The 12,566-nt window shown below is 48.0% G+C and overlaps 1 protein-coding gene across 1 annotated transcript in view; it reads left to right on the forward strand.

The window, feature by feature from the left end:
- The first annotated feature begins 1,857 nt into the window (after nt 1–1,857).
- The window catches only part of LOC117084992 (zinc finger protein 141), a 41,077-nt gene continuing 30,368 nt past the window's right edge, over nt 1,858–12,566 (forward strand). Inside the window, exons 1-3 of the mRNA XM_033213354.1 lie at nt 1,858–2,086; nt 9,751–9,877; nt 10,314–10,409. Of these exons, the coding sequence (XP_033069245.1) occupies nt 2,084–2,086; nt 9,751–9,877; nt 10,314–10,409 (226 nt within the window). The 5' untranslated portion in view covers nt 1,858–2,083. The remainder of the gene's footprint in view (nt 2,087–9,750; nt 9,878–10,313; nt 10,410–12,566) is intronic.

Raw genomic sequence — 12,566 nt, forward strand, 5'->3', positions numbered from 1 at the left:
GGATTCCAGGATCTCACAGGCTAGATTTCAGAGTTTTGAATTTTAGACTTTTCAAGGACATGTGCCCATCTGGGGTTTAGGCATAATAGACCATATTTACTGATGGTGACTATGTGCATGCCACCATAACATGTTACACTATTAACTGACTTAAAGGACTCCATGAGGCAGGTACTGCTATCTTGACTTTACAGAGGACACTGAGCACAGGCAAGTAACTTCCCCATGGTCACACAGCTGGAAGTAGCAGAGCAGTTGGAATGTGAACCCAGAGTCTGTGTGCTTAGCCACAGTACAGTCCTGCATAACCGCAAAACAAGCTTAGGTGCGTGAGCATCTATCTGCCCAAACTCCGCGAATGCCGTCCGAGCACTGCGTTTAGCATACACTTCTCTGAAAGCTTTCTGCTCATCAACAGAGCCAGCCAGTGACTTTTCTGATCACTTAATGCACCTATCCAGTCTCTCCACAGGCGGTCCCTGGGTCTGCCGGGGGTGCTGGAGTCGGGGTGGCCCTGGCGCTGTCCCCAGCCCCATTCCCCAGCCCATGAGGTGGGACTCCTGGGCGCGTCCTGGGCTCTGGCCCACCTGCCACACCAGCTGCCTGCAGGGCCAGACCCAGCTACACCCCTCGGGGCTCCGCAACTCAGGGGATCGCCCAGGGGCGCGGGCCCGGCTTCGTCCTCGACGCCCACGGTGTCCGCCCCGGCCCTGGCTTGGCCGACGGCGGCCGGGTCCGGGTGTGGCTCGGGCTCGGGCGCGCCCCTCACATCTCTCCAGGGTCCGCTTCCTCGCCGCTGTCGGGCCCCGCCGAGACCCCCGGTGGCCCGGGCTCCAGCGGCTGCAGCGTCGCCATCTCCGGGCAGACCCCGGCCGACATCAAAGCGACCGCGCGGTGGGGCCGGCGGGGACAGGGGCTGCGCAGCGCAGCCTGGGGTGGGGGCGGCGGGGCCCCCGGGAACTGCTCGGAACCGAGGGTCCTGGGGCCGCCCGCCCCGCACAGCTCCGAGCGAGCTTGGGGAGGGAGACACACTCTCAGCCCATCTCGCCGCGCCCGACAGCGCTCCGAGTCCCGAGTCCCTTCACCCCCATTCTATAGACACCAAGCTGAGGCCAAAGACGGGACGCTCACTCCTGAGTATTTGCTGCCTGCTGCGTGGACACCACCGACCTACTGTTTACAGAGGTCAGGGACCCGACCCCCCAGACCCCCAAGACCCCCAGGACCCCGCTTCCGGGGGAGAAGGGCGTCCTCAGCAACGGTGACCCGCACCACAGCGCTGCTCACCCGGGGTCACTGCCCCAGCCGGTGCGAGGCCCGCAGGGCGCTGGGGATGCGCGACCGACCCCCGGGAACCTGCGCCTCCGGGTAAGGGAGGGCTGCGTACCCAACTCGGCTCTGTGAGGACCCACTGAGGTCGGCATGCGGGCTGCGGCCGCGAAGGCAGGGTTTCTGGAGAGGAGGTTCGAGAGCCTGGAGGAAGGATGGGCTGTGCGTGTGTGTGTGTGACTGTGAGACTGTATGTGTGGCTGTGCGTGACTGTGTCTGAGAGACTGTGTACGTGGCGTGCGTCTGTGTGTGTGCGCGCGTATATGTCTGTGTGTGTACGTCTGTGTGTTCGTGCGTATATAATTTCTAAGTGGACATCACCTTACACATCACAAGGTTAAAAAATGACCCCTGGGCTGTGCCAGGCCAAGCAGAGAGAGAAAGCCCCGCTTGAAAGTGTCTGGAGGACCCAGGCTGTCACTCTCGCCACATTTCGTGGAGTGTGTGGTTGCAACTTCTGTCACTCAAGGCCTGAGGGCGGGGAGATTGGAGCCACATCCAATCAGGGCGCTGGAATGAGACCTGCCCAGTCAGGCACGCAGCCAAGAGGAGGCGGTGGCTTCCGGGATGTGGCGCGGTCTTTGCGTCTGGCTTCTTCCAGGCCTTGGGTTGGGGGCTTCATCTGTCTGCGTAGTCGGTTCTGGGAGGCCTCGGTGATTTGACCACAGCCTCAGCCTCAGCCTCCGTTGCTCTGTGACCTGCGGGTATTGGATGATTTGTAGCTAAGACTCCTGGATACCCCTGAAGTGGGGAAATGGTGAGTGTGCGGGGCGGGGCGTCCCGAGGCTGGAGGGGCCTCATCGGAACCGGCGGGAAATGGCGGCGGCGGGACCGAGTCTGCGAACGGAGTCCCTGCTGCCGCCCCTCAGCCCTCGGTCCTCAGTCCCCTCCGGTGAGGGACCCGCGCTCCTGTCGGTCCCCGCACGGCGGCTCTGCCCAGCCTGCAGCCCTCCTCGTGCAGCTCTGCGCCCGCAGCCCCGCGCCTTCCCCGGCTGTGGGGTGAGGAGCTCACCGGAAGACGCCGGCGCGGCGTGCGCGTTGCCCGCGTGGGCGGAGCTGTGGTCCGGGGTCCCGTTTCTTCTTTACCCTTTTCGGAATGAGATGGAGGCTCCGTCAAAACACAGAGTTCATGTGAGCAAACGGGGACTCAGTAATGGGACAGCGCCCCCGCGGCTCGTGGTTTGGGGGCTGCCAGCGGGTCTTGAAGGAAAGGCTTGTGTGAGGTGTGTGAGGAAGGGAAGCAGATCACCCGCCCGCCCCAACTTTCCCACCGGTCCCCTTGCCCTGAGCGCCGCCTCCGCGTGGCTGTTCCTGCGTGGCCTCTTTTAGAATAGGCTGGTGTCGTGTGCACAGCGCTTCGCTGAGTTGTGTGAGTGGTTCTGCCACATTATGGAACTTGAGGAGGGTGTGGGCGCCCCTGGTTGCTGGAGACGTTCAGAAATGAAGACGGGTGTCCAGAGGCAGGGACTGGCGTCTGCAGGGGGGCAGTTGCGGGAAGAGCGCTGAGCTTGTGGGGTCTGCGCTGACTCTGGGTGGGGTCGTTAGTGAGTTGCTGGACAGCCCGTTGGGGTTGGAGCATTGACGGGTGTTGAGGAAATTCCGCAGGTTTTCTGTCAGAAGAAAGACATGGCTGAGCCTGGACTGGAGGGAGACGCTGGTGTCTGCGGGAGGCGCGGCCGGGTTCTGCACGTGCGCGGTCCAGCTGGGCACTGTCCTGTTCCTCCAGGTCTGCTCCCGGGGAGAGGGGACTGGGAACTTAGAGGAAAGAAGTTCTGAGAAACGTCCCTTCCCTGTACCCTGCTGCCGGCCTCCACCCAATGCTAACCCACTCCTGAGCACGCCCACTGGACATTCGCATGGCCCCACTCCTCCCAGTACAGGGTTCTAACCTCAGGAATTGTGGCCATGGCAGCTTTGCTCCTAGCTTTTTCTGCCAAGAACACACACAGTGCCCAAAAGACTCCTGGTTCATTTCAACCCCGGATCTGTAGCAGGAATCTGTTTTCTTCACCCACCTAGGCTTCTGGACCACCTGATCCTAATCTCCTCTGCCTTTATGGACTCAGGAATCAGTCAGAGCTTAGCCCTGCCTGGGCCTGAACTTGTAGCACAAACCAGTCCTTTCCTCAATCCTGCCTTGCCCCCACCCAAGGATCTTGATAGCACCTTTCTTCTGCGCTTTTCTTCCCCACAAATCGTCTTTCCTGTGCACACAGTTTGCCCGAGTGCATCCCTCATGTGCCACAAGAATTCAGATGTTAGGCCGGGCGCGGTGGCTCAAGCCTGTAATCCCAGCACTTTGGGAGGCCGAGACGGGCGGATCACGAGGTCAGGAGATCGAGACCATCCTGGCTAACACGGTGAAACCCCGTCTCTACTAAAAATACAAAAACTAGCCGGGCGAGGTGGCGGGCGCCTGTAGTCCCAGCTACTCAGGAGGCTGAGGCAGGAGAATGGCGTAAACCCGGGAGGCGGAGCTTGTAGTGAGCTGAGATCTGGCCACTGCGCTCCAGCCTGGGCGACAGAGCGAGACTCCGTCTCAAAAAAAAAAAAAAAAAACTTCCTTCTGTCACTAAGCTGTGGGAAGTTTATTTTCCCTTTGAATATTACCAATTAGAAAACCCAGATGACCTCCTACATTACAAGGTGAAAGTGTAATAAACTGTGTATGATACATGGTACTGTCAAGTCTTCTACTTGAGAGCTAATTATGGTGTCTCTCTTTGTTTTGGCAGTCTCTTAGTAGATTGCCTGTAATGCACATCACATTTTGTTTAATTCTATAACACATTTTCTTGCAGTTCTGTTTTTGTGGAGAGTATTTTAGGATTGTAGATGATTTTGCTGTTAGTTATATTTTCCACACACTGTCAAGAATTACTAGATCTTATACAAAAAGTGCCCACCAGGCTTCATCTTGGAGAAAAACCTTTCTCAGGATTATGGTCACAACCCACAATTGTGCGACAAAGTGCAGCAAAGTGCTCCCTAAAGCTGCAAACGAAATGATCTCTCTATTTGGGATCTGCAGTCCCTTCTATAGCAGTTAGACTAGTTTTCTACAAAAATAACTTTTTAAGATAGCAATCAGTTTTTCCACCTCTTTCAGGCATCTTCAGATCTGACACTGAGTCAGAGATCATGGGGCCCGTAAATCCAGCCAGGATCACACATGTGCATTGATTAAATCTGAGAACTTCAATTCTCTCCCTTCTCCCCTTGCCCAAATGCCCACAAATGTGCGTAGCTTACTAGCCCTCCAAGTCTTAAATGTGCAGTTCCAAATTCTGAGTTTAGGTCCTGGGATTTGAGAGAGGAACAGAACTTTTATTTGAGAAATACAAGTTCTTTTAATTATGAGAACCAGTGATGTGTTAAAATGAGACCACAGTCCGACTACTGTTCCCCTCTTTGAACTATTTGTCTTTTGAAATTACTTGCTACTGCCACAAATGGATATAAATTAACCTGATAATGCCATACTGGACACTATAACCCGCACCTTATAGCTTAACAATGTATATAGCCAATCACTAACCAAAGTTACTTCTATAAACCAGTAAGAATTTCTGACAGCTTTCTGTCAGTTCCCGGTGCCTTTCTTTTTGCCTTTAAAAATATACTTGTAATGGCTTCTAATTGGAGTGTATATTCAGGGCAGCTTTATGGTCCAGGGTTGCAGTCTTCAAGCTTTGGCTCAAATAAACTCTCTTATATTATGTTTACCCCAACTTTTTCCTTTTAGGTCAAATGGTTTTTCTGTTTGTTTGTTTTTGAGATAGAATCTCACCCTGTTGCCAGGCGGGAGTGCAGTGGCACGATCTTGGCTCACTGCAACCTCTGCCTCCCAAGTTCAAGTAATTCTCCTGCTGGGACAACAGGCACACGCCACCATGCCCAGCTGATTTTTGTATTTTGTAGTAGAGACAGGGTTTCACCATCTTGGCCAGGCTGGCCTCAAACTCCTGACCTTGTGATCTGCCTCCCAAAGTCCTGGTATTACAGATGTGAGCCACCGCACCCGGCCAAAATATTCTTTAGAAAGTGTTGAAGGAGTCTCCAGGAGGTGATCTCTCCTAGTTTTACTCTGCTTGCTATAACCCCTAAGAATGCTGAGGCACATTAATCCTACCTAGAATCTGCACATAAAAGCTGGCCTCTGCCTAGGATTCTCAAGACTGGGCCAGATTTTGGGCAAAAGACATACAGAAAACTCACAGAAGGCATTTTCTGCATCATGAGAGGTCAACATAGACATCATAAGCCCCACTTTCAGAGTGGAGCCCTTTGAGTTTTCCAGATCTTCTCCAATTACCTGGTATAGCTGTGTGCGAGACTTCTGGTGTAAACAGAATCCTGTGGCAGAATCTGTAAGTGTAAACAAGCACTTTAGCAGTGGGAACTCAGGGCCACAAAATCTCCAGAGCCATAGTCACAACTATGCCTCCCTGTAGACTGTGTTATTGGAGTAGAGTGCTTTTGTCCTTCCCCTTGCCTTAGAGTTGAAAAGGGACAGGGCTTTCACATCTGGATCCAGGATCTGCAGCTCCACCAGGGCTGTTCCATTTTCTGTTTGCACTCCACAAAGTCAGTCTGTCTCTCCTGCCTGGATCACTATGGGGGCAGCATCTGCCCAGAGTCGCTGGGGACACTCTCACCAGCATCTGTGAGTATTTGAGACATTTGACGATGTCCCTTGCAGACTGGGGTAAGTCTGACCCCAAGGTCTAATTCTGCTTCCATTTCAGAGAAAGAGAAATGATTCATCCAGAGTTTGTTCCTCCCCTCACAGAAAGAATCTCCTTGGTTTGTACCCAGATAAGAGTTGCTCCAGTTTTCTGGTATTGGTGAAAAATGAGGAGCTCTGAAGACTCAAACTGATCAATAAGCTAATTGCTTCTATTTCAGATGTTCATTAGAAAAAGTCATGAAGCAGTCATGGTTGCTACCATCAAACTTGCAGTCTAGAGCACATGAATAAATGGTTGAATTCAGCATCATGTGTTCAGTACAAAGATGGAAACTGTACAGGCCACTTAAGCTTCCTTTGGGCTACTTCCCCTTTACTGTGTTTGTGAGGTTTTTTTTTTGTTTTGTTTTTTGTTTTTGTTTGTTTTTTTTTTTTTTTGAGACGGAGTCTCGCTCTGCTGCCCGGGCTGGAGTGCTGTGGCCGGATCTCAGCTCACTGCAAGCTCCGCCTCCCGGGTTCACACCATTCTCCTGCCTCAGCCTCCCAAGTAGCTGGGACTACAGGCGACTGCCATCTCGCCCGGCTAATTTTTTTTTTTGTATTTTTTAGTAGAGACGGGGTTTCACCGTTTTAGCCAGGATGGTCTCGATCTCCTGACCTCGTGATCCGCCCGTCTCGGCCTCCCAAAGTGCTGGGATTACAGGCTTGAGCCACCGCGCCCGGCCTGTTTGTTTGTTTTTAATAGACAGTATCGCTCTGTCACCCAGGCTGGAGTGCAGTGGTGCTATCCCGGCTCACTGCAACCTCCACCTACCCTGTTCAAGCAATTCTCCTGCCTCAACCTCCTGAGTAGCTGGGACTATAGGCGCCCTTCACCACGTCGGCTAATTTTTTTTGTATTTTTAGTAGAGACGGGGTTTCACCATATTGGCCAGGCTGGTTTCCAACTCCTGACCTTGTGATCCACCCGTCTCAGCTTCCCAGAGTGCTGGGATTACAGGCATGAGCCACCGCACCCAGTCTGTTTTGTGAGTTTTGATGCCACTACGTGAATGGCTATTCATTGACAGAAGAGAAATTGTTATTATTTGTATTGTGTTTACTTTGCTAAGACTAAATATTTAACTTCTAATATAATTGCTCTAGAGAAACATAAGGGTTTTGGTTAAATTCCTTGTTACTGTATGTTATACAAAAGACAGAGAAGTGGCTAAAATAGATTAATATTTCACAAATTCTGGGAATCAAATTTCTCTTGGGCAGGCTTAGAAAAGACAAAACCGAAAGTACTTAGTGACATAGAGAGCAGAAGCCTAGGGCCCACTTTCTGTCCCATCCCTGTCGAGATCCACCCTCTTCTGGTCCTCATCCAGGTCTGAGGCCACACTGAAATCTCTCACAGAACTGATTAGTAGAGGAGATCAGAGTTTCGGGTGACTACTCCTACCTTCTCTCCAGAGCTGGTGCCCACAATTTTCTGAAACCCAAAAGCCAATAAATAGGGAAAAACTATTTACCTTGGGGCCTTAAATCTTTTCTTTTTTTTTTTTTTTTTGAGACGGAGTCTTGCTCTGCCGCCCAGGCTGGAGTGCAGTGGCCGGCTCTCAGCTCACTGCAAGCTCCGCCTCCTGGGTTCATGCCATTCTCCTGTCTCAGCCTCCCGAGTAGCTGGGACTACAGGCGCCCGCCTCGTCGCCCGGCTAGTTTTTTGTATTTTTTTTAGTAGAGACGGGGTTTCACCGTATTAGCCAGGATGGTCTCGATCTCCTGACCTCGTGATCCGCCCGTCTCGGCCTCCCAAAGTGCTGGGATTACAGGCTTGAGCCACCGCGCCCGGCAAATCTTTTCTTTTTTTTTTTTTTTTTTTGAGACGGAGTCTCACTCTGTCGCCCTGGCTGGAGTGCAGTGGCCGGATCTCAGCTCACTGCAAGCTCCGCCTCCCGGGTTCCCGCCATTCTCCTGCCTCAGCCTCCCGAGTAGCTGGGACTACAGGCGCCCGCCTCGTCGCCCGGCTAGTTTTTTGTATTTTTTAGTAGAGACGGGGTTTCACCATGTTAGCCAGGATGGTCTCGATCTCCTGACCTTGTGATCCGCCCGTCTCGGCCTCCCAAAGTGCTGGGATTACAGGCTTGAGCCACCGCGCCCGGCCGGGCCTTAAATCTTTTCTATAAAATTAAAACTAGTGTTTCTAGAGACATCCCACCTAGCAACCTGTTCTTCATCCCTGCAGTTTCAGTGGCTTTTTCTTACAAGTCTCCAAGTAAATACAAACACAAAAATAAAATATTCTTCTGAATTGTACTTAACACTTTCTTTCTGGCTCTCTCCCATCTATTTATATTTAGCTATTATTCTATACATTAAAAAAAAAATCAGTCGGGGAAACAGAAAGGAAATGGAAATTCTGGGCCCTGCATTTAAATCTGGGAAGTATGGGACACTTAGTTTCTACCTCCGAGAATGTTATGAGAATTAACACACATAATGTGAGCTTCCCATCACAGTGCTCTGTGACATACGTCTGAGCACATATTACATGCCCCATAAAGATGGCATTAATGCAGGTGCACGTTGTTTTTCAGATGCAGACTTAACTCAGACGTTGCCACCATTTCCAACTTCTGTAACCTTACAGGGTCTACAGAGAATGCCATGATTCAGAATGATGATTGGTGGTCTTGTCTTGGGATAAAAAGTATTTGTGTTGTGATAACGGTGTTGGGGTAAGGGACTCTGTGTGCTGTGTCTGCTTTCTCTAACTGAGTGGTACTATAATGGGTCTAGAGAGAGGAGCATCAACATTAACAGGAGACTTGCTGTAAAAAGCTAATTCATGGACCCTTTTCAAACCTGCAGAATTTTGTTACTTACAGTGAGGCCTAGAATATCAAATAATTTATATGTACATTGAAGCTTGAGAGGCAGTGCTTTAGCTCAGTGACCTTCAGCCCAGTCTTCCAGTAGGATCCCATGGACAGTCTGAAGAGAAACTATCAGTTGTACCCTCTTCACAGATCCTATCTATTTTTCTGGGTGAAAACATCCTTATTTTTAAAATTCAGTTCCTTGCATGATTCTACAGTGAGGCCAGGGTCACACATGAGGGCTTCCAGATACTTTACTGAAAGGTGAGTTCACGCTTTGTTCCAGGAGGTCACAGGGCCTACTCTGCTTGGTTTTGGTAGGGGCGTGTCAGTGTAGCCCATTATTTTTATTGCAGCAACAGAAACTGTTGGAATGCCTTCCTTTTTCTTTTCTTTTTTTTTTTTTTTTTTTTGAGATGGAGTCTCGCTCTGCCGCCCAGGCTGGAGTGCTGTGGCCGGATCTCAGCTCACTGCAAGCTCCGCCTCCCAGGTTCACGCCATTCTCCTGCCTCAGCCTCCCGAGTGGCTGGGACTACAGGCGCCCGCCACCTTGCCCGGCTAATTTTTTTGTATTTTTTAGTAGAGACGGGGTTTCACCGTGTTAGCCAGGATGGTCTCAATCTCCTGACCTCGTGATCCGCCCGTCTAGGCCTCCCAAAGTGCTGGGATTACAGGCTTGAGCCACCGCACCGGCCGGAATGCCTTCCTTTTTCTGCAGAGCTATAGAATACTTTAGAGAACATTACTGTGTTGAAAGTTATTTTGTCAGATAATCCCAGTCAGTTACATGTCAGAACTAGTTCTCTTAACTCATTTCACCTGTAGTCAAATTAAGAACTCTGTCACTTGATACGTATGTATTTTCAGGAACTCTTAACATTCAGGGATGTGGCCATAGAATTCTCTCCAGAAGAGTGGAAATGCCTGGATCCTGCCCAGCAGAATTTGTATAGAGATGTGATGTTGGAGAACTACAGGAACCTGGTCTCCTTGGGTGAGGATAACTTTAATACGTAATTCCTAATTCATCTCAGAGCTTTATTTTATTCCTTTGAAGAATTTCTCCTGGGAACTTTTATGTTTTATCTTTACATAAACCTTCTCTTTTCTTGAGCTATTTTGAGTCCTTCACTCTAGATTAGTGGTAATTCTATAAATTCAATGACATGAAATATTGTTTCCCACATCTTAAAATCCAATTTGCACTAGTTATTTTTTATTCAGTAATACTGGGTAGTGGAACTTAGAACCTGCAGATTTAAAATACTTAAATATTCTAAAGATTCTGTCAGGAAACAATTTTTGGATTAATTTTCTAGAATCTTCCATAATATCTCTCTATTCTGCTTAGCATAATACTAGGTTGGTAATTGGAGAATCCCCAACAATACTCATGTTATTCTTTTTTTTTTTTTTTTTTAATAAAACAGGTGTTGCTATCTCTAACCCAGACCTGGTCACCTGCCTGGAGCAAAGAAAAGAGCCCTATAATGTGAAGATACGTAAGATCGTAGCCAGACCCCCAGGTAGGTGAGAGTGAATGAAGCAGAGGACACAGGCAAGGGGACCAAAGGTCAAGAAGGAAGCCAGGCCTTAAAATGTGGTTTGGGGCCGGGTGCAGTGGCTAACGGCTGTAATCCAAGCACTTTGGGAGGCTGAGGCAGGTGGATCATGAGGTCAAGAGATCGAGATCATCCTGGCCAGCATGGTGAAACCCCGTCTCTACTAAAAATACAAAAATTAGCTGGGTATGGTGGTGTGCACCTGGAGTCCCAGCTACTCAGGAGGCTAAAGCAGGAGAATCTCTTGAACTCCGGAGGTGGAGGTTTCAGTGAGCCAAGATCACACCACTGCACTCCAGCCCGGTGACAGAGCTAGACTCCGTCTCAAAAAACAAAAAAAACAAAAAAAAACAGGTAGTTTGGGAAGCTCTGCTCCAATGAAAATAATTTCTGAAAAAGCTGCATTTTTTCTGTCCCATGCTGTTAAATCTTCAAAGAATTCTCTTTTTGCTTTAGTGATCTCCCTTTAAGTTTACAGGGAGAACTAATGTCCACTTTATCGCTTATAAGGGGGCTGCATGATGTGACTGCTGTTCCATTGCTTTTGGAGACATTGGAATATTTGTGTTATTGAGGAGCTCTATGTCAAAGTATTTTTTTCAAATATTCTTTTTGTATCATATCTGAAATGTATAACGTGAGTAGTGGACATACTGGGATTTGGTTCAGAAATCCCAGGAACACCAGGGACAGATGTTGCATCTTTTCTACTTAGTGTTCCTTATTCCTATGGAGATTGCAAATGTAATTCTACAAAAATTCTTACACAGCAATTTTATCAGAACAATAAGCACTTCCCAAATATGAAAAAAATGTAATGTTATTTTACTTCAAAATGTTACTGTTTTAGTATAAACTTATTTATAATTTAAACTCTATATGTGCAATTTTGAAATTATAATATAGTTTAAAGCATGGGTTTCTAACATTTTGGCTTCCCTGGGCCACACTGGAAAAAGAATTGTCTTGGGCCACACATAAAATACACCAACACTAATGATAGCTGCTGAGCTCGGATCACCTGAGATCGGGAGTACGGGACCAGCCTGACCAACATGGAGAAACCCCGTCTCTACTAAAAATACAAAATTAGCTGGGTGTGGTGGCGCATTCCTGTAATCCCAGCTACTTGGTAGGCTGAGGCAGGAGAATTGCTTGAACCCGGGAAGCGGAGGTTGCGGTTTGCTGAGATTTCACCATGGCACTACAGCCTGGACAATAAGAGTGAAACTGTCTCAAAAAAAAAAGTTTTTGAAAAATTTTTGTGATATCCTCCACCACAGAAGATAAGCAAAAAAAGTCCTTGCATTCAAAGGGTTGGACACCACTGGATTCAAGTATCTACTCACCTTCTGTATTTCTTAAATGCACTGTATCATTAACCAGCATAAATGTGCTATGTCATTTACCAGCGTAGAACATTGCTAAGTGTATGTTAAGCTCTCAATTATTCTCTTATTTGTTAATAACTATTATAATTTTGTCTTAGTAGGAAGTCTGTTGAGATTCTCTCTTTGAAATGTATCTCTCTGTAGCTATATAAAAATGTGTGTCTTACACACACACCTATATAAGTTATTTAAGTGTGTAGTAAATTCTCACTTAACATTGTTGATCGGTTCTTGGAAACTGAGGGAAGCAACATATTGTTTAAGAAAACTAATTTTCCAGAGTTTAATTGATATAAACAAGAGTTATGTTTGGTGTATAGCAACATTGTTTTATTTAGCAATGCAGTTTTTAAGAACCTAATTTGAACATTAAGTGAGGACTTACTGTACATCTGTGTTTGTGTGACATGGATTTTTCTGATAAGTAAAAATTACATAACTTTAATAGGTACAACATGATGATTTGATATGCATCTACATTGTGAAACAATATAATCAAGTTCATGAAGAAATTTATTACTTCACCTGGATAACCATTTTGTTTGGTAGTAAGAACACTTAAGGCCTACTGTTGTAGCAAATGTAAAGCATACATTATAGTATTAACTATAAATGCAATGCTATTTTGGTAATCTAATGCTAATATACATTAGATTTCTCAGATTTACTCAACTTACAACTAAAAATTTGTACTCTTGAACAACATCTCATATTCCCACCCTAGGCACTA

The sequence above is a fragment of the Trachypithecus francoisi genome, unplaced genomic scaffold (assembly GCF_009764315.1).
Source record: "Trachypithecus francoisi isolate TF-2019V2 unplaced genomic scaffold, Tfra_2.0 Lachesis_group1, whole genome shotgun sequence".
Taxonomy (NCBI): domain Eukaryota; kingdom Metazoa; phylum Chordata; class Mammalia; order Primates; family Cercopithecidae; genus Trachypithecus; species Trachypithecus francoisi.